The following is a 20,546-nucleotide window of genomic DNA, read 5'->3' on the forward strand; positions in this document are numbered from 1 at the left end:
TCAGGCAAAAACTTCAAAAAAATTATATCGTTACAATTGATGCACTTGAACAATTTATCAGCTCTACGGTTCTACACTAGCTCATAGGATCCAGTTCATCCGTTCATTATACGCTTTTACCAACTTTTGCTATCAAATAGATACTTTATTATGAGTATAGCATGTGACAATGTAATTATGTACCCCATATTTGAAACTAGTTTGTCAACTCATCTGCATCGCGGACTATTTTCATAGAGGGGAGCACAACTGCAGCCACTGGTCTTTCCGTTATACCCTAATTAAACACTAACACTAGAAACTAGAAACTAACACAAATTACAAAAACTAATACTCTCCCCAAGACCTTCTAATATGATTTGCAGTAGTATTGAAAGTTGGTTCTTTCTCTATCTCCTTTGGAAGTTGAGGAACTTGATGCCATAGGCAAACACAAAGAAGAAAAGAAGAACCCAGCCGACGTGTGCGGCGGCGACGGCCGGAAGGAAGTCATACTCAAAACCAAAGTCATCTTTCAGGAACTTCTTCAATGGCATGGTGCCATATCCAGGCAGGATAAGGTCAGCATTCTTGTCACCCACTTGGGATGTCACAAGGCCATAAAGTGTCCAGGCCACAGGGGAAGCCCAGTAGTACCACCTCCACCAGATTGGTATTTGCTGCAAACACAATAGAAATTCAAGGTTAATTTTTGAACTATGGACTTTCATGTAGTGAGGTTAAATGAAAGCAATGTGCATCGACCGCATATTTAGGGCTAGTTTGGGATTGTTTTCGTAAGAAGCATTTCTACTTGCATACTGTTTTGTTAGAAGTGCTTCTCCAGAAAACGCTTCTATGAGCTAGAAGCTAAGGTTTTCTACCAAATGCAGTTAGAACAATGTTTGATAGTCAGAAACCGCTTTTATCTCTTCTAGAAACAATCTCAAATAGGCCCTTAATTTTGATATGACGTACCGGTCTTGGAATGAGGAAGCCGGAAAACAAGTTCCAGAAACTGAGGAAGAAGGGCATGACAATGACAGCAATCTGGTGGCCCGGAGTCAGTGCAACCACCATCATACCGTACATCGTGAAGTAGATGAAGCACATTAGGATATAGTAGTAGAACCAAATGAATTTTTCGACTTTCCACTTGAATCCAATCATGGAGAAGAGAAGAAGTGTATATATAAATGTTTGGATTGCAACATAGATTGTCTCTATAGCCACCTGCAAAAAACAGGGGGGATAACTTGTCAATCAAGTAATATGATGTATACCAAAAGGTCTCTAACAATTTGTCAAATTTATACATCACCTGAGCAAATGCATAAGGCAGTTCAGAATACATTCCGGCAGCTCTTTCGCGGTAGAAAACTGTTCTTTCAATGGCGACAACAAATCGGACCACAGAAGCATTCGTGGTTCCAAGGAAAAGCACAGCAGCATACATAGCTCCCAAAAGGTTCATTAGATCTTGCTGTTGTGCTCTGTTACAAGAAAATTTTCATTCATGATAAATAGAGAATAACATGATTTAGTCAAATTTGCAGTTAAAAAACCAGAGCTTACGTCTGCTGTCCCTTCTGCCAGAAGATAAGACCGAATAAGACACCGATGACAATGGTCATAAAGAATCGGATGGCATTGTACTGAGGATTTCTCCAATAAGACCAATGCATTTTCCAGAAACAAGCTTTGCACTGAACCGGGAAAGGTTGAGAGTATTTGGTTGGAAAGTAGAGATCTTTGGACCCGGGAGCCGGTGTACTAAGCTCTTTGATAAGCTCCTGGTTCCTCCTAAAAGAACATCGAGAGGAAGAGTGAGAATCATAAAACTAGAAATCATAGCTTACACGAGAAAGATATTACGACACTTACTGGTAAAGCGAGGAGTTTTGGTAAATGTCTGCAAAGTCCACATCAAGTTGAGTCTCAACTGCAGGAGCAGTGACCTCAAGCATCCATGTAGCAGGATTGTAGCCATCCTTGATCTTGGGCACACCCGGGATGGCCTGTAGAGGTTAAAGATATGAGTCCAAACTGCATTAAAATCACAGGAAATGACTTCCACACATGCATTTTCTTCTTCTGCACAACTCGTTTATTTTGTCACCTGATTCTCCTTTGATTTATTCAATGTAAGACGAGAAATAAACAGGGCTCATGCGGAAATCACTTCTCTAAAATTACCAGTGAAGGACGTACAAGAAATAAGAAGTGAAAGGAAAACTCACTTCAAAATATTCCACAAGCTTGTGAGAGTGGCGGCTGAGGGGTCCAGCATAAATGACTTGCCCTCCACGTTTCATCAAGAGTAACTCATCGAAAGATTCAAAAATATCTATGCTTGGCTGGTGAATTGTGCAGACAACAGTTCTGCCTGTGTCCACCGTGTTTCTCACAGTACGCATGACGATAGCAGCAGCCCTGGCATCGAGACCAGATGTCGGTTCATCCATGAAAATGATAGAGGGGTCAGCGACCAGCTCCACAGCTATGGTTAGTCTCTTCCGTTGTTCTGTTGAAAGTCCATCTAGTCCCGGGAGGCCAACGAGAGAATTTCTTATTGGATTAAGCTCAACCAAATCCATGACTTCTTCAACAAACATCTGTATCACCATTAAAAAGATGATTGAAAATAAGATTTCAAGATTAAATTGAAAATACGATTTAAAGTCTAGATAAGAAAGATTCCAGTGCAACATACCTTTCGTGTTTGTGTACTGACATCAGAAGCAAGACGGAGCCAGGCTGAATACAGGAGAGATTCATAGACAGTAACATGTGGGGAATGGATGTCATTCTGTTCACAATAACCGCTGACACGAGCAAATGTTTCTTGGTTCTTTGGATAACCAGATATGTTAATGGTTCCTTCGATATATCCACCAGTCTTTCTACCTGCCAGGACGTCCATAAGAGTTGTCTTTCCAGCACCACTAACTCCTACAAGCGCTGTCAATATTCCCGGTCTAAAAGCACCACTGACATCTCGTAGCAATTGAAGGCGATCTTCTTCAACTCCATGAGTCTTCATTTCCTGGAATCAGTAACCAAAACGAGTATATTTCTTGATCGAAATGAGTATGTGAAGCATCAGGAATAAAATGTCTGAAATGAACGACTTACAGGGGGCATATCCACAAAGTAGTTCACATGGTTAAACGCAAGCGAAAGGGGTTGGAAGGGCAAAACCATTCCTTTCTTTGGTGCATGATCCGAAGCACCAGCAATTTCTGAAGAACTTTTTGCTGTCATTTCTTCACTTAACGACTTGCTTCTCTTTCCTTCACTTTCATCATCAGCTATGACAGCTTTCGCATCCCCGAGAGCTGATGTTGGTTCCCCGAAAAGGAAAAGGAGGGTGTGTCAGCTCCGGAACTTCATTTCCGTTAACAAAAGAGAGTAAAGCTTCAAAGTGAGATGAACTTACGGTTCAGAAAAGTCAATGCTGCAATGAACAAGATGTTGAAGAGAAGAGAAAAACCAAATAGTGCTCCAATACATATCCAAAACCAGTATTCATCTGTGAAGAATCCTCTAGACTTGAGAAGGACTTTCCCGACCGTAGTTGCGTTAATTCTTGGATCTGTATTTGGCTGCAAACGAAGATGAGAATAGATTAGATGAACGCGTTTTTATGGAACGAAAAATCTTGAACTGAAGACAATCAAACCACAGAGAGATCTTACCGCGCTCCATCTTTTGTCAAGGAATTCATTCATGACGATCGCATTCTGTCCGTACATCATAGGAGAAATGTAGTAGCCGCATAGCATCCAAGGCTCAAGGTCATCTGCATTCATAAGATAAGAAGGATAGCTTAGAAAGTGAACAATCATAAATAATTTGAAATTTTCAAGAAACTTCGAACAAATTTAAGTATGCGTTAGCTTGGTTTAATTACATTAACACGATAAGGTCAGATATAAGATAGATTACTTACTTTTGGCAACAATAAACCCTCCCAGGACAAATGCCATTAGCAAGGTAAAGGTACCGAGCGTGCTAGCAACAACTTGTGTTCTTCCAAGTGCAGCAATTAACCGAAAGAGGGACAGAGCCATCTGATGTATGCCAAAGAATGCCAAGAACTGTTTGAAAAATCTGGAGCAGTGAAAAAAAAATCGAGTGAGTTGGTGTTCCGGAAGGATATAAATTTATAAGATGGAAACTGAAAAATGTGAACACTACTATTTACCTGCTAGCAGATGGAGCAAATCCAATGGTGTAATAGGTAAGAATGATCCAAATCCCTGATTCCACGAACGAAAGTGGGATCCTGAGGACCCAAATTGGTAACCCGAAAGCCCACGCAGGATAAAACAAGAAATCCCTCTGCTTAAAAAAAACAGGAAGTCTGAAAACAGTCATTCCCAGTTCCGCCATACCATTCAACATCACATTAATCAGACTGAAGAACAACGCTCCAAAAAATTTTCCTCCATTTTGTATTGTGCCCACAGGCATTTCTGTTCTAAGGAACACAGTGAAGGCAATCAAAGACATGATTGCAATCTGCGTGGTCTTGAATATGTACACAAACGAATTGCGCTTCATTAGCAGCCACTCCCTCGAAAAACATGCCTTGAACAATTCCCAGTTTGAAATGCCATACTTATCTGTGACCAATGCAGCCGGATGAGCTCTGGACTTGTCGTAAGGAACCCCAAGATCAGCTGCAAGTTGCTGGCCACTCCTAAAAGAGCTGAAGGCCTCCACGAACTCAGGAACCGAGATATATCTGTAGGGCTGGCTTTTTTTTAACCAATATTGTTCTTGGTCCTTCTTGGATGTCACCTCTTGCAAAAAATCGGCAACTCCTTTCCTCTCTGGGCACTTGAATCCCACGTGTTCGAAGAACTCGAGGACACTCTCGCATGGACCTTGGTACACAATCTGTCCTTCCGAAAGCAGGATTAGGTCATCGAAGAGCTCAAATGTCTCCGGCGCGGGCTGCAGAAGAGAGATGACCATGGTTACATCCATTATGTGAACCAATTGCCGTGTGTATCTGCATATCTGAAAAGTTGTGGAACTGTCTAACCCTGTTGATATTTCATCCATCAGAAGAACCTTTGCTGGTCCTACCAACATCTCCCCTGCACATTGTTCAAGCAATTAGTCCCTAAACCATAATTATAAGAAGATTTGATTAACAAAATTAACAACATGGTGTGAAAAAATATACCGGTGGTCACGCGCTTCTTCTGGCCACCGGAAATACCCCTTCTCATATCATTACCAACCATGATATCAGCACAGATATCCAATCCAAGTATCTGTCAAAATTTCTATACTAATTAGTCAGATTTTCCAAGAATCATAATCCAAAAGAGAATTAAGGGACATAAATAAACAGGAGCACACGGAAAATGTTTGTCTTAAAAAATGAAGGCAATTACGAACCTTGAGAACATAATCTGTGACCAAACTAGTCTTCTGGCCTGAGACTGAGGTGGCCTTCATGAATGCATCAATCTCGGGGTCAGGCTTGATTCCGGCTTCTTTCTCTCTTCTTGAGAGTTCAGCCAGCATTTGGTATCTAGTTCCGACACCCAAACATCGTGCTGAGAAATCCAACGTCTCTCTCACTGTCATTTCTCCATAGTGAAGATCATGCTGACTAATGTAAGCACATGTTCTTTTTGGAACAAACTCATTCAGTTCATGGCCACAATATGTGATTTTCCCAGAAACCTGATCACCATATTCTAAGTAATCAATAACAAAGCCTAATTATGCAAACCAATTAAACTGTTTAGAGAGAGAGAGAGAGAGAGAGAGAGAGAGGAGAAAGAATCTCACTCTTAGATCATCATCAAGCTTTCCTGCAAGTGCTAGTAACAAGGTTGTTTTGCCTGCACCTGGAGGACCCAAAAGTAGGGTCATCCTGGAAAATTATCATATCAGTTAACTGTCGAGAGCATTCACCCATGCACTCGAGGTCCGGAGTTCGACCTCCCATCCCCAAAACATAACTATACAGTTGATGAAATGAAAGGACAAATAGAATTACTTACCTATATAGAAAACAAGAGATTACCCAAAAAACTGAAATATATATTTTTTTTGTTTCTGAAATCTGCAAATCAACCACCAATTCCTTACAGTAATTGGAAAAGAAAAGGACTTGTAATCTCATACCTGGAAGGTCTGACAATTCCACTAACGTCTTTAAGTATCTGGATCTTTCTCTTTTTTGATGGAGCAAGCTTAATTAATCCCAGAACACTCTGCATCCCACAAACAAACATCTTGAAAAATCATTAAAAATGACAGAAAATTACAAATTGAAGGAAAAAAAAAGTTCCTTCACATAAACTAATCTTAAAAAAATGGAAAATCTGAAGAAATCAAACCTCAATAGTGTTTAAGGTAGCACTGAGCAGAGTAGGCAGTGCTCTGCTCCCAACATACACATCTCCTTCAATCGACAAATTCTCGTATCGAACTTCAATCTTCGGAATTTCAATCCCCACTCTACAAAATTCACAGAAGTAACAAAAACCCAAATAAAAAAACATAAAAAAGATCATTAAAAAGGCAAAAGATTATCATTCCTTGAAGGGAAAAAAAACACTTGGGTTTTGAAGACAAGGTTTCGTAGAGTTGAGTAGGGCAGTGTGACCAGCCCATGCACCCGAGTTTGAATCCCGTCTGCAGATTAGAGTAGTTCAAAATATCGTTTTTCCAAAAAGAAAAGAAAGAAAGAGTCTCAAACCTATCGGTTCTGTCTCTAAGTCTTCTCAAGAACTTTTCGTTATCATCTTCCACAACCTTGAGTATACTCTCCATCAACTGCTTCTTGTCCTGCATTCCCAGCCTCGTCACGTCCACCTCATCAGTCACCACCTTCCCGTTATCCAGCACCTGCCTCAGCATCCCTCTTTTCAACCTGTCATACGTCGGCAGCCGTTGGATTGCCGCCCACCGCAGCTCCTCCTCGTCGTCCTGCCGCCTGCTTCTGTTGAACACATCCGGTGGTGCCTGCCACACTTCCCGGAAACTCGTGGATGCCCAACTCCGCTCGCTCCCCGACCCCCAGCTCCTCTGGCTTGTCGACCGAGCCATATCGTCCTCCGCCAAAGCCGCCGCCATTTGATCTAAATTCAGCACAGCTTTTGCTTCTGCATTTATCGAGTATTGGCCACCTTTGTTAGGAAAACCGTGTCAAAGGTAGCATGTGTGACACAGTACGACAATATGTTATCCTCCAAGATGTCACACAGAAATTGACTATGCTACAGCGTTCTGCACTCCCTCTAAAACCCTTAATTTGAAAGCATAAAACATAACTGGTATGCACATAGATGGGTGTGGATGCAAATTTCTTTTCCCTTGTTTTTGTATAAAATTGCACATACAAAACAATTAATATTTTAGGGTCAAGGCCAAGAGCTTCACGCGCCCACGATGAATGAGGGGCTTTGGCCGAACAACATCTGATGTCAAAGTTAAAATTTAGAGAGAAAAATGTTTAGAGAGTTTTTGAAATTTTACAAGAGTGAACCTCCCTTTTTGGAGAAAATGGGGTAGCTTATCTAGAGTATGGCCAGTCCCCTTTGGAGAAAAGGTGGCCGGTCTTTGGGATGTTTTTGGGTGTTATTTGGTGATTTAATTAGCAATTAATATATTAATTAGGAATAAATATATTAATTGGCTAATTAACATAATAAAAGGAATGTTTTTGGGAGGTTATGGAATGAATAAAATAAATAGCTAATTGATTAACTAAAAAAAAGGTAAAATATATGGAATGAAATAAATTTTGGGAGTTACCTTGTAGAAGGGATTTGATGAGATATGTTTTGAATTGTTACCTATTTTGGGCACTTTTGATTTAGTTGAAGGATGATTGCCCGCTGCTTGCGCGTAGGAATCCCGTTGTACCTCAAGGGTATTTTTGTTCTCTTTTGTGATTATTTTTGGCTCCACAAAGGGTATCATAAACCTGAGAATCCTCTGCAACTGTACTCGTAGCTCCCAATTGCTGCGTCAAAGACGAAGAGCCATCACTCTGGCTGTCCAGAACAAGAATTTTTTTCGATGCAGCAACTGGTAAAGACGGCAAATCAGAAACATACGAAGAATTTCCAGCAAAGATCTTCCCTACAACAAGCATCAATTTAGCTTAACACACACACACAACAAACACATCAAATAACAAGTACGCAATCATGATAAAAGAAATCATTTTTAAGCTCACACATTCATCTCTTAAGCACGAAACCGACTAAAACAATGACCTTTTTACAAAATTCCATTTCTTTTCAACAAAAAATAAATTCAAAATTGCTACCAGCCATAGCAAGCACAACATTGTGTCCATATAATTCGCATCGAAATCGATATAGTATTCTTCCTCTTCAAAAGCATAAGTCTCCATTACCGTTCCAAGCTTCCAAGAAAGCTCACGGCATATCTACGTAAACTCCATTTCTAAGACACTGACCACTAAATAACAATCTACTCATAACTTCAAATTTAGTAAAACTAAAAACAATATAATAATACGAATTATATACCAAAAAAATTAATTAATTACGGAAAAACAAACAGAAAATCGAAGCAGCCAATTGAAACAGAGAAATCGAACTCGAACATCAATTTTTCGAAACGAAAGCGAAAAACGAACAAAAATAATAAAATAATTAGGGGGTGTATGTTGGAGAAGGATGAGGAACGAAAGGTTGTTTGTGGATGCAAATTTTTTTCTCCTTGATCTTAGACAAAATTGTACCTACAAAACAAATAACACCTTAGGTCAAGGCTAAGAGTCTCCCGCGCCCACTATGAATGGGGGGCTTTGGCCGAAGAACCTCCGATGTCAAAGTTAGAATTTAAAGAGAAAAGTGTTTGAGAGTTTTGGAGAATTTTAGCAAGAGTCAAGACCTCTCTTTTTGGAGAAAATGGGGTAGCTTATATAGAGTATGGCCGGTCCCCTTTGGAGAAAAGGTGGCCGGCCTTTGGATGTTTTTGGATGTTATTTGGTGATTTAATTAGCAATTAATATATTGATTAGAAATAAATATATTAATTGGCTAATTAAAATAATAAAATGAATGTTTTTGGGAGGTTATGGAATGAATAAAATAAATAGCTAATTGATTAGTTAAAAAAGGGAAAATGAGGTAAAATATATGGAATTAAATAGGTTTTGGGAGTTACCTTGTAGAAGGGATTTGATGAGATAGGTTTTGAATTGTTACCTAGTTTGGGCATTTTTGATTTAGTTGAAAGATGATTGCCCGCTGCTCGCGCGTAGGAATCCCATTGTACCTCAAGGGTATTTTTGTCCTCTTTTGTCCAAAGATCCACGTGTCGTCTTGTGATTATTTTTGGCTCCACAAATGCCCCCACACCTGTTGGACTGCTCGCAGAAAAGGGCAACAGGGGTAGAGATTTTCTTGCATTAGGAAACTTTGAATTATTTCCTATTTTGATGCTGATTCTCTCTTTTAATAGGAAATTAGATCATTCTAGGAAAATGAAATAAATTTCTCTCAAAACCTACTTAAGTCCACCTTAAGTGGATTATTTTTTTCTCCTTGATCTTGGACAAAATTGCACCTACAAAACAAATAACACCTTAGGTCAAGACTAAGAGCCTCACGCGCCCACAATGAATGGGGGTTTTGGCCGAAGAACCTCCGATGCCAAAGTTAGAATTTAGAGAGAAAAGTGTTTGAGAGTTTTGGAGAATTTTAGCAAGAGTCAAGACCTCTCTTTTTGGAGAAAATGGGGTAGCTTATATAGAGTATGGCCGGTCCCCTTTGCAGAAAAGGTGGCCGGCCTTTGGATGTTTTTGGATGTTATTTGGTGATTTAATTAGCAATTAATATATTGATTAGGAATAAATATATTAATTGGCTAATTAACATAATAAAAGGAATGTTTTTGGGAGGTTATGGAATGAATAAAATAAATAGCTAATTGATTAGCTAAAAAAGGGAAAATAAGGTAAAATATATGGAATGAAATAGGTTTTGGGAGTTACCTTGTAGAAGGGATTTGATGAGGTAGGTTTTGAATTGTTACCTATTTTGGGCATTTTTGATTTAGTTGAAGGATGATTGCCCGCTGCTCGCGCGTAGGAATCCCATTGTACCTCAAGGGTATTTTTGTCCTCTTTTGTCCAAAGATCCACGTGTCGCCTTGTGATTATTTTTGGCTCCACAAATGCCCCCACACATGTTGGACTGCTCGCAGAAAAGGGCAACAGGGGTAGAGATTTTCTTGCATTAGGAAACTTTGAATTATTTCCTATTTTGATGCTGCTCTTTTAATAGGAAATTAGATCATTCTAGGAAAATGAAATAAATTTCTCTCAAATCCTACTTAGTCCACCTTAAGTGGATTATTAAATCAACTTTGGAGAGCAATTTATTCTACCTTACAAGAGAGAGAGAGAGCTTAGAGGATATTTGTTCCCCATCCTCTAGCAATCTTCCACATCTTGCTCGTGCAAAGGATCGTCTTTCGTTGCTTGCTTCGTCTTCTTGTTGCTTCTAGGTAAGAAAAAAAATACTTTTCTTGTCTTCTTGATTTTTTTTATGCCTCGGGGTTTGAAATTGTCTCGACAAGGGTCGAGGAGATTTGAAAAATGACCTAGGGAGGCTGCGGCACTGTTGCGGTGGGTAGTGCTGTAGTCTGGGCCTTTGTGCTTGGGCTGTGAGGAAGGAAAATGTGTGGGTGCACCTGCCCCTTGTCAGCTGAGCTGGGCCGCAAGGTCCTTGGACCGAGAAGAATGATGGAGGAGTCAGCGCGGGATGGGCTCTCTGCTTTGCCATTTTTATTTTTTATTTTTAAAGAAGGCTGGGCTCGGGCCCATGCCTGAGGAAAAATGAAGGTGAGGCCGAGTGCCTATTTTGGGCTGAGAAGCCTATTGAGCTTTTTTTTTTAACAACCCTCTAATGACTCTTCCTTGTACTTTTTGTAGAATTCCTTCAAGTATGTCTTCCTCGAGCCACAAGAATGATGATGGTGTGCCGCCATTGTATCGTCAAGGTGGATCTTTGAGTAAGGTTGGCTATTTCAAAGCTACTCACTTCAATATTAGCTCTGATGATTTGTTTAGAGACTTTCTTAAGGCGTATTGGCATGCCATTCCGTCGGGAGTACGTGTGAAGCGAGTTAAGGATGGCAGCAGTTGGGAACCATGTAGCGGAACTCGGAGAACCATCAAGTTCCACCCCTACTATTTTGTGTTAGGGTTTACTTTTCCTATGTCGTGTTTCTTCCAAGAAATGCTCTGCTCCATGAGATGTGCCCCCGCCCAATGTTCTCTGAATGCGGTCCATGTGATGGTGGGATTCCACAATCTAAGCCAATTCTTTGACTTAGATCTAATCGTCAACAAATTTTGGTACTTCTTTGACATAGGTCACATTAATGGAGTTGGGCAGCTACGATATCGCCATAGGCTTTTGATAATTCGAGCAAGGGAGATCATGACTGGGCCAAGAGACTTTGGAGATAAGTGGAGAATGAGAGTCTGATTCTTCCCTCGAGCTGCATGTACCAATGGTCTTCATATCTGGTAACCAGGCTGCTTAATCTTTTCGGCTGCTTTGCTTTAGTGCCAAGCTACTTTTCAATTTTCTGATTTTCTTCCGCTGCTTTTGTAGATTCGGAATTCGGCTCCACTCCTAAGGCTTCTCCAAACATGAAAAAAGTGCATGTTGTTCTGGGTATCCCTTCTGAGTACCATGAATGGCGTTGGTTGCTTAGTCCTCTTCGTAGGGAAAAAAATGGGTTACCCCCGAGAGAGGAGATAAAGTGAATCAAGGTTGAGGCGTTGACTTATCTTATCATTGTGGTGGAGCCTGTTACAAATAAAGGTGGGAAAAATAGACCTTTCTCGCCTGCCCAGGAGACGCATGCTGAGAAGAAAATAAAGACTTCTTCCACTGCTCGTGAAGGTTCACCGGCTGCTTCCAAGCTTGTGATTAACTTGACTTCCTCTAAGGGTGAGAAAGAAAAAACTGCTAGATTTGTGCCAGTAACGCCTATTGCTCCGAAGGCTGCTAGCTCGATTGCTAAAAGGATTGCCCAGCGCAGAAGTTCATCCATGCCTCCGGTGCCAAAGTTTGTGCCAAAATGTTCGTTTGGAGCTAAGTCTGGCTCACTTTTGGAGAGGCTTGCTACTATGAAGAGTGACAAGGTGCCTCTGCTTACTAAAATGGCGCCAAAACCTATTTCCTACATTGCTGCGACCAACTCATCTGCTGATAAGAAGGAAACTGCTCGTGCATGCAGGCTTGAAGAATCTAGCAAAACTGTTTCTGGGGAAGTTGCTGAGATTTGCACGTTTTTGAAGCCAAATCTACTTGAAGATATGGATATATGTGCCAAGTTTGTTGATGGCGTCAATGAGATTATTGGTCCGAGTTTTTTCGTGAAGCACACATCCGAGTATAGGAAGACTGTTTTGCTAGCCATGATGCAGAAAATAACAATTTTGGCAGCTGAAGAAATTGGAATCTGAGTTTGCTGCTTTGAAGGGATCTAACATTTCTACCCCCACTTCTCTGCAGCATAAGACCGCTCGCCAAGAGATCATGGATTTGAAGACTAGGCTTGATGCGATCCAAGTAAAGTATGAAAGTGTAGAGAAGGAAATCGAGTGTTACATATCTTAGATTCAAGATCTTGAGCGTTCCATCTATGAATTCCGCTCCGCTGCTTATGCAAATGATGAAGAACTGATCGCTGCTTACAACCAAGTGATTCACTTCAAAAAGGTTGTTGATAGGCTTGAGCTTCAAGTGTTGGAACTTCAAAGTGCTTTGAAGATCAACGACAATCTGAAGAAGGAAGTTGAGGAGTTGCAGCAGGTTTGTGCTTGCCTCTTTGAGGATAATGAGCAGTTGAAGGGTGAGAAGGCTGGGTCCGAGGCTTCGCTTACTTAGAGTCAAGCTGATTTCTACAAGCTGGGTTATGTAGATCATTTCTATGGGCGACCGTCTGACTTTGAGTTTTCTAGTAAAGACTTCGAGACCTTCTTTATTTCTCCAAAAGACTTGCTCGCCTTTACTTTTGAGTATTCTATTGGTGAAGTAGTTGGAGAAGTTGGTGCCCAGTCTGGGGTAGTCGAGGGCAAAGCGCCGGATGATGCCGCTACTGAGAACATCAAGGCTGCTGAAGGTGTGGCGACCGAGTAGTCGTGAGATGTCAAAACTATTGAAGAGTAGTCTTCTAGGTAGTCTTTAGGATTTTCTTTGTTTTCCTTTGTTGTTTTTGCTTGAACTCATTCGGTATTTGCTAGTTGTTTATTAATTTTGCTAGAAAATTTAATAAACTTGCTTTCTTCACTTTTTTCCATCTTCCCTTCTTTTTGTCCATGCCTTAACCTTTAGACCTTATAGACCAGTGGCAGGAGTGCTACTTTTCTATAAGCAGACAGGCCTGCGTAGCCTACGCAGCAGTAAATGTTGGTGTAGAACTTTTGTAGAGTTGTTAGCCATAGGGTTGGTAGCCGGATGCCTTACTTACAGAAGCAAACGAATCCCGTAACCATTAGGCTGTTAACCTTTGCTTTTTCCAATTCCGTAGGTTGGGTAGCAAGTATCACAACACTTTAGGACTTGGTAGGTTGTTTTGTGCTTGGCAGAAGTGAAGCTTATCGACTATGTAGCATGTCGGCAGTGGATAAAGCTTCGTATATGCAAACTAGCTTGTTTAACCTCTTTCACAAGAATGTGCAGTTGTATAAGTCTAGCGTGGTTTTACTGCTCAAAGGGCAAGCCGTAGGTAGTCTTCCAGAAACCGTAGGTTACCTTAGTGCACTCGGTAGCAGCTTTAGGTTTCCAGGGTAGCCACCTGTAGGGTGTACTGCGTAATGTGCCCCATTCGTCTCTAGGGCCTGATTCCTCGCAAATTAAGCCAAAAGACCCAAAATCCTTCAATTAGCTAAGCCTTGAAAAAAACCATTGTGGCTACTTCTAGGAATCCCGCCTCAAGCCATCGTGCATCTAGTTATAATAGGGCAACCAGGCTCATCCATGTTTGGATATTCGAAGTGTTGAGTTTATCCTCCCGCTTTGGAGAGCATGGTTGGTCCCTCAGGGGGTGCAATTCCTGCGGTGAGTACCAAAAAAAGGTGCGATCTTCTTTTGAAGTGCATGAGAGATAAGTTGTTGTAGACATGTAGTCGAGCCAAGTTGCAAATTACTTCTGAATTCTTCATTGAAAAATGAACGATAACTTAGTTGTAAAAGACTGCATGACAAATGGATAGTCATCGACTTACGAAGTGGTGCCCGTTGAGTTGCTTGAGTCTTCGGGTCTTGACATAGTGGGAAGTTACACATGGTATTTCCTTAAATTGTAGGTGTTCTATTGCTTCTCTATCTCTTTGTCATTCATGGTGGCGAGGGTGTAGTTACCTTTGCTGCCTACTCTGCTGATCTTGTACGGACCTTCCTAGATGGGATCCATCTTTTTCGAGCCTTCCTTGTGAGCAGTGATGAAAGCCTTTCTTAGGACTAGATCTCCGGGTTGGAACTGCCGGATCTTGGCTCTTTTATTGTAGCTGAAAATGAGCTGCTGCTGGTAGGCTACGATGCGGATGATGGTTTGCTCACGTCTCTCCTCTGCCAGATCTAAGTTTGTGGCCATCTCTTTGTTGTTCTGCTCAATGCTTGGCAATAGAGTGTTGATGCTTGGCATGATAATGTTAGGATGAATGATTGCTTCTAAACTAAATGCCAAAGAAAAATAAGTCTCACCGGTTGCTTTTCTTTTGGTGATGCGATATGCCCATAAACATCCGGGGAGTTCATCTGGCCATTTTCCCTTTTTGTCGGTGAGGGATTTCTTGAGGCAGTTGAGGATCATCTTGTTGGATGCTTTGGCCTGCCCATAGCCTTGAGGATATCTTGGCATGGACATGTGTTGCTTAATGCCGTACTTTTGGAAGAACTTCGCCAATTTTTTTCCCACAAATTATGGGCCGTTGTCAGTGACGATGGACTGAGGGATGCCAAATCGATAAATGATGTTCCTCCATATGAAGCGCTTTATGTCCGTCTGAGTCGTGGTCGTCATGGGCTCTGTTTCTACCCATTTGGTGAAGTAATCGGTTGCCACGATCATCATGCACCTATCCCCAGTAGCAGGTGGCATAGGCCTTACCAGGTCGCCCACCGCATGCATGGCCAATGACTCGTTTGCGGGTGTAGCTCGCTGACAGGCAGTGCTAGTACCTATTTGTAGCGATGGCAACGATCGCACTTTCGTACTAACTCCTTAGCATCTTGGTGCATGGTAGGCCAGCAGTAGCCTGCATTAAGAGCCTTCTGTGCTAAGGATCGGCTTCCGGAGTGATTCCCACAAGCTCCTTCGTGGATTGAGCTTAGAACCTTCAAGTCATCGGGAGGTGCTAAGCATCACAGATGTGGTCCGGTGTAGGATCTTCGGATAAGGATGCCATTCCACATATAGTAGTGTGCCGCCTTGATTTAGAGCTTCATTAACTCCAATCTTTCGGTGGGTAGTGTATCGTTGACCAAGTAATCTATAATAAAACTTTGCCAGTTGGGAGTTACACTAACCTGTGACACTTCGGCTGTCGACTCCATCTCTATGCTTGGTTTGTCTAGATATTCCATCGGAATGGAGTGTTTGAATTGGTGGTCAAGAGCAGAGCCTAAACCGGCTAGCGCATTTGGATGGGCGTTATCTGCCGCGAAACTTAAGTGAGAGTGTAAGTCTGAAATGCCTCAAGTTGCTGGGGTACTTTCTCTAGGTATTACACCCTCTTTGGATGTTTTGCCGTATATTCCCCAGTAGCCTGATTGGTGATTAGTTAGGAATCAGAATGAATTGCGAGCTTCTTCACCGCCAAGTCTTTTGCCATTCAGAGGCCTGCCAATAGGGTCTCGTATTCTGCTTCGTTATTGGATGCTTTGAAGCCTAAAGTGATCACCTGCTCGAGCATTGAGCCGTCTGGGGTAACAAAGACCACGCCTGCTCCTGAGCCTTTGTAGTTGGATGCGCCGTCAATATGCAAATGCCAGAAATTTTTGCTTGAGGGTGCAAGCATGGCTAATGTATGTTTGGTTGCTTCTGGTATGAGGGCAGAGCTCACTTCTACTCCGGAGACTACCTGGTAAATGTATAAATCATCTGCTGCTTTCGGCTTGGATAGTAAGGGAGGTGATGTGAGATACTTCTTCAAGTATTGAAAAGCTTTTTCGCACTCTTCATCCCATTTGTCTCGTTGTGCCCTCTTGATAGCTTTGAAAAAGGCTTGCATTGATCGGTGGACCGCGAGAGGAAGCGGTTGAGAGCAGCTGCTCGTCCGGTCAAACTTTGGATCTCCTTCAAGGTAATTGGAGACTTCATCTCTAGGATCGCTCGGATTTGCTTGGGATGTGCTTCAATTCCTCGTTGGGTTACTAAGTACCCTAAGAATCGGCTTGAAGATACTCCAAACGTGCATTTGGTAGGGTTGAGCTTTATCTTATACTTTCTAAGGATATTGAAAGTTTCTGCCAAGTTGTGAATGTGGTCTGACCGCTGCTTGCCCTTTACCATTATATCGTCAACATAGACCTCAATGGTTATCCCAATTTGCTTCTTGAACATCATATTTACTAGCCTTTGGTAAGTGGCTCATGCGTTCTTGAAGCCAAAGGGCATGAACTTGTAACAGTAGGTGCCCCGCTTTATCACGAATGCAGTTTTCTCCTTGTCGGGCTCATACATGGCTATTTGGTTGTAGCCGGAGTATGCGTCTAAGAAGCTGAGCAGCTGGTTCCCAGAAGTTGAATCTACTAGTAGATCGATCTGAGGGACATGATAATGATCTTTTAGGCATGCTTTGTTAAGGTCGGTGTAGTCTACGCAAACCCTCCATTTTCCCTTATCTTTCTTCATGACTAGTACGACATTGGCAAGCCATGCTAAGTGTGCTTCATTTTCTATGAATCATGCCTCTAATAGCTTGTTAATTTATGCCTTGATGATCGCTACTCGCTCGGGTGTGAAATGTCTTCTCTTTAGGATCATCGGTTTGGCAGCAGGGTCCATGTGCAGCTTGTGGCAGGCCACCTCGGGGTCAATATCGGGCATGTCGGATGGTAACCATGTGAAGACGTCTCGGTTTTCTCTAAAGAAAGTCATGAGTTCTTCCTTCTCGGCTAGGCTTAGACATGAGCCAATTCTAGCCATCTTTTTCGGCTGTTGGGGATCAAGAATAATGTCTTCGGCGTCCTCTTCAGGTTTCCATCATATCTCGTCTGCTTGGGTGCCATCTTTTTGATCCACCTGCTGTAATTGCTATTGGGTAACCTCTTTGTCCTTTTGGACTTTGGTAGCCTCTACGGGGGTAAAAATCTTCTTTGATTCTTTCAACATTTGCACAGTGCATCGTCGTAATGAGGCATGGTCAGACTTGATCTCTTCGAATCCTCCTCCTGGGATGCGGAATCAGATTTTTTGATACTTGACGGAAGTGACGGCATCCAGCTTAATCAACCAAGGTCTCCTAAGAATCCTATTGTAGGAAGATGGATCGCTTACGATCGTGAACGTTTACTTTGAGACGACTGCGGTGTTTTCACATCAAGTGTGATGTGGCCGATGGTAGTTGAGGTGTGTCCGTTGAATCCGGTAAGCACCTCTACTTGGCCCTATGATTGTGCTTTCCAGGCCCATATTCTGAATGACTGAGAGTTGAAGTATGTTGACTGCACTTCCATTGTCAACCATCGTCCTGTCGACTATAGCATGGGCTAGTTGCATAGATACTACCAGTGCATCGTCGTGTGGGAAATCAACACATTCTGCATCCTACTCAGTAAAGCCAATAATGGGTCCAGGTTGGGTATCGGCTGCTTGGACTTGTGAGATTAGTAAAGCCTGCTGGATCTTCCTCTTTTTGGAGTTAGCAGTGGCCCCCAAGTGCTCGGATTCGGGGAAAATACCATTTATTCGAATCATCTTGGTTGGTGGTTCCTCATCATCGTCTACATTCATTCTTAGATGTGCAGCTGGCTTGTCCAAGTATCTATCGACTTTGCCTTCTTTCACGAGCTTCTCTAGGTAGTTCTTCCAAGTGTAGTAGTCGTCGGTTATGTGACCAGGACCTCAGTGCAATGCACAATACTTAGTATGGTCTAACTTGGAAGTATCTTATTTTGATTGTTTCGGCAGTTTGAACCACGACTAGTTCTTGATATCACGAAGGATTTGATGGATCGGAATTGAGGCCTTCTTTAGTTGTGGGTCGGTCCCTACACTTGGCCTCCTGCTTGCCCTTGCTAGGCTGCTTCCCATCCTCCTTCCTTTGAGCGACTGCCGACTCTTTTCGAGGCTGCTTAGGCGCTTTTTCTGCTCGTCAAGCCTCGTCCCAAAGCGCATGATTATCTGCCAGGTCAAAGTAATCTGCTAAAGTTAGGTCTTCTTTCATGATTATTTCTTCGAACAGTGGGTGGTCTGCTGGGAGTCCTTTTTGAAAGGCTGCACTTGCTATCGAGTCATCGCATCCGACAATCTTCACCTTCTCTGCTTTGAACCTCTTCAGGTAGTCGCAGAGTGACTCCTTTGGGTTTTTCTTTACGTTGAACAAGTGATCGGACTTTTTCTTGATCGAGCGGTAAGATGAGTATTCTTTGGTGAAAACCAAGGAAATATCATTAAAATTTTAGATGGATCGTAGTGGCAAGGTGTGAAACCAATCTTGTGCCTCACCTTGTAGAGTGGTGGTGAATATTTTGCACATAAGAGCGTCATTGCTCCGATAAAAGACCATCGCGCTTCGGCAGTGCTTAAGTGCCTCTATGGATCTCCATTTTTTTGAAAGATGTGAAGTGCGACATGCTAAACTTGCGTGGAGGCTCTGCTTGCTCGATCTTGTCCGTGAAAGGCGACTTGTTTATGTTGGTCATATCCCACCTTAATGTTTCATCAACCATTTCGTTAAGTCAGAAATCACGCAACCGTTCATTGAAAAGTCTTTCTACCTCTTCTTGCGGAGCTCTCGGCTGCCCCTAGTCTTGACATGCTGGCCTAGGCAGCTCTTTTATACGCTCGGCTCGTCTATATCTCGACTGCGGTACATGAGATAGATTATTAGCAGGCAAGGGGTTTCTTCGTAAGTTGTTGGTTGAACTTGAACCGCATTGAGTGACTCTTTCTCTCCGTTTGTCATGCTGCCTGCTCCGATATGATATGGATAATGCTCCTTGTAGGCCTAACCGCGAATGAACGTTTTGCCTAGAAGGCTGCTCATGTTGATTATCGGAGCATGGTCCCAACCGTGAATGTATACTTATCCATGGGCCTAGTAGAGAGTGCACACTCATCCACGCGCTAAGACGGGAGTATACCTTGTCTCGGGGGCCCAATTGAGAATGTACATTGCCTAAATGCTCGATTTACGGTTGGTTGAGTGGCTGTTTGCCAGGACGCTGCTTGAGAGGTTTTTAGTCTGCCCTTGTCCTACTTCGGGACACTTCATCTGGGGCACGTTCGATCTCGGTGTGTTGCAAAAGTTGATTTACCAAGGTCGTCTGTTATGCAAGGGCGCTCGTTAATTATGTGACTTTTCGGGAAAAGTTTGTTCACCATTTGAATTGGATGAGCTTGGATAAAATGTGCCTCCTTGAGCAATGGGATGATGGTAGGTCCCGTGCACGAGATTTGAGTTGGAAAATGTCAAATTCGTGTAAAAATGTGGTGAAAATGCCCCCAGCTAGACGATTGGTCAATATGGTCTCATGCCGACTTGGGCTGCTTGGGAAGCCAAGAGAGTAAGCTGCTTGACGGGAGTAGGCTAGGCCATGAGAGTGGGCTGCTTGGTGCGTGATGCATGTGAGAGTTAGGCTTGGGTCGTGGCCTTAGTGCCGTAAGCCGCCTTGGATGGCACGGCTCGGGCCGTGGTGAAAGCACCATGGACCTCACCACGGGTGGCTACCGAGGTAGCCACCGCGGTGGTTCCTGTGGTGGAAACTTATGGTGGTGGTGCTGCTCCACTTATTGTCACATTTAGTCTCGTGGATCGCCGTGGTCCCATTCCTTGGTTATTGGAATTTCCACTTGTGGATTTTCTAAATTTCTAGCCATTGTATTCTTCTTTTACGTTTTATCAAAAAATCTTTACAAATAAAAAATTCTAATAATAAGAACATACGAAAAAATACAAGTGGACTAGAAAATAGAGAAAAACCTTTTTATGTGAGAGTCTTCTACGAGTGTGGATTTCTCCTCTCAATGAAAACACCAATTTGTGGATGCAAATTTCTTCCTCCTTGATCTTGGACAAAATTGCACCTACAAAACAAATAACACCTTAGGTCAAGGCCAAGAGCCTTACGCGCCCACGATGAATGAGGGGGGCTTTGGCCAAAGAACCTCCGATGCCAAAGTTAGAATTTAGAGAGAAAAGTGTTTGAGAGTTTTGGAGAATTTTAACAAGAGTCAAGACCTCCCTTTTTGGAGAAAATGGGGTAGCTTATATAGAGTATGGCTGGTTCCCTTTGGAGAAAAGGTGGCCGGCCATGGGGATGTTTTTTGGGTGTTATTTGGTGATTTAATTAGCAATTAATATATTG

The 20,546-nt window shown here is 42.4% G+C and overlaps 1 protein-coding gene across 1 annotated transcript; it reads right to left on the reverse strand.

The window, feature by feature from the left end:
* Window positions 1-124: 124 nt before the first annotated feature.
* Window positions 125-7,171, reverse strand: LOC126599496 (ABC transporter G family member 34-like). The gene is made up of 18 exons (XM_050265880.1): window positions 6,710-7,171; window positions 6,348-6,468; window positions 6,133-6,221; window positions 5,794-5,878; window positions 5,395-5,685; window positions 5,177-5,267; window positions 4,187-5,087; window positions 3,932-4,092; window positions 3,678-3,781; window positions 3,419-3,584; window positions 3,115-3,317; window positions 2,693-3,025; window positions 2,220-2,594; window positions 1,864-1,997; window positions 1,555-1,782; window positions 1,301-1,472; window positions 958-1,212; window positions 125-659 (listed from the first exon to the last, which is right to left on the reverse strand). The coding sequence occupies exons 1-18, from the start codon at window positions 7,084-7,086 to the stop codon at window positions 390-392; spliced, it is 4,356 nt and encodes a 1,451-aa protein (XP_050121837.1). The 5' UTR covers window positions 7,087-7,171; the 3' UTR covers window positions 125-389.
* Between the last annotated feature and the right edge of the window lie 13,375 nt (window positions 7,172-20,546).

This window comes from Malus sylvestris, chromosome 14, assembly GCF_916048215.2.
Source record: "Malus sylvestris chromosome 14, drMalSylv7.2, whole genome shotgun sequence".
Classification (NCBI taxonomy): Eukaryota; Viridiplantae; Streptophyta; class Magnoliopsida; order Rosales; family Rosaceae; genus Malus; species Malus sylvestris.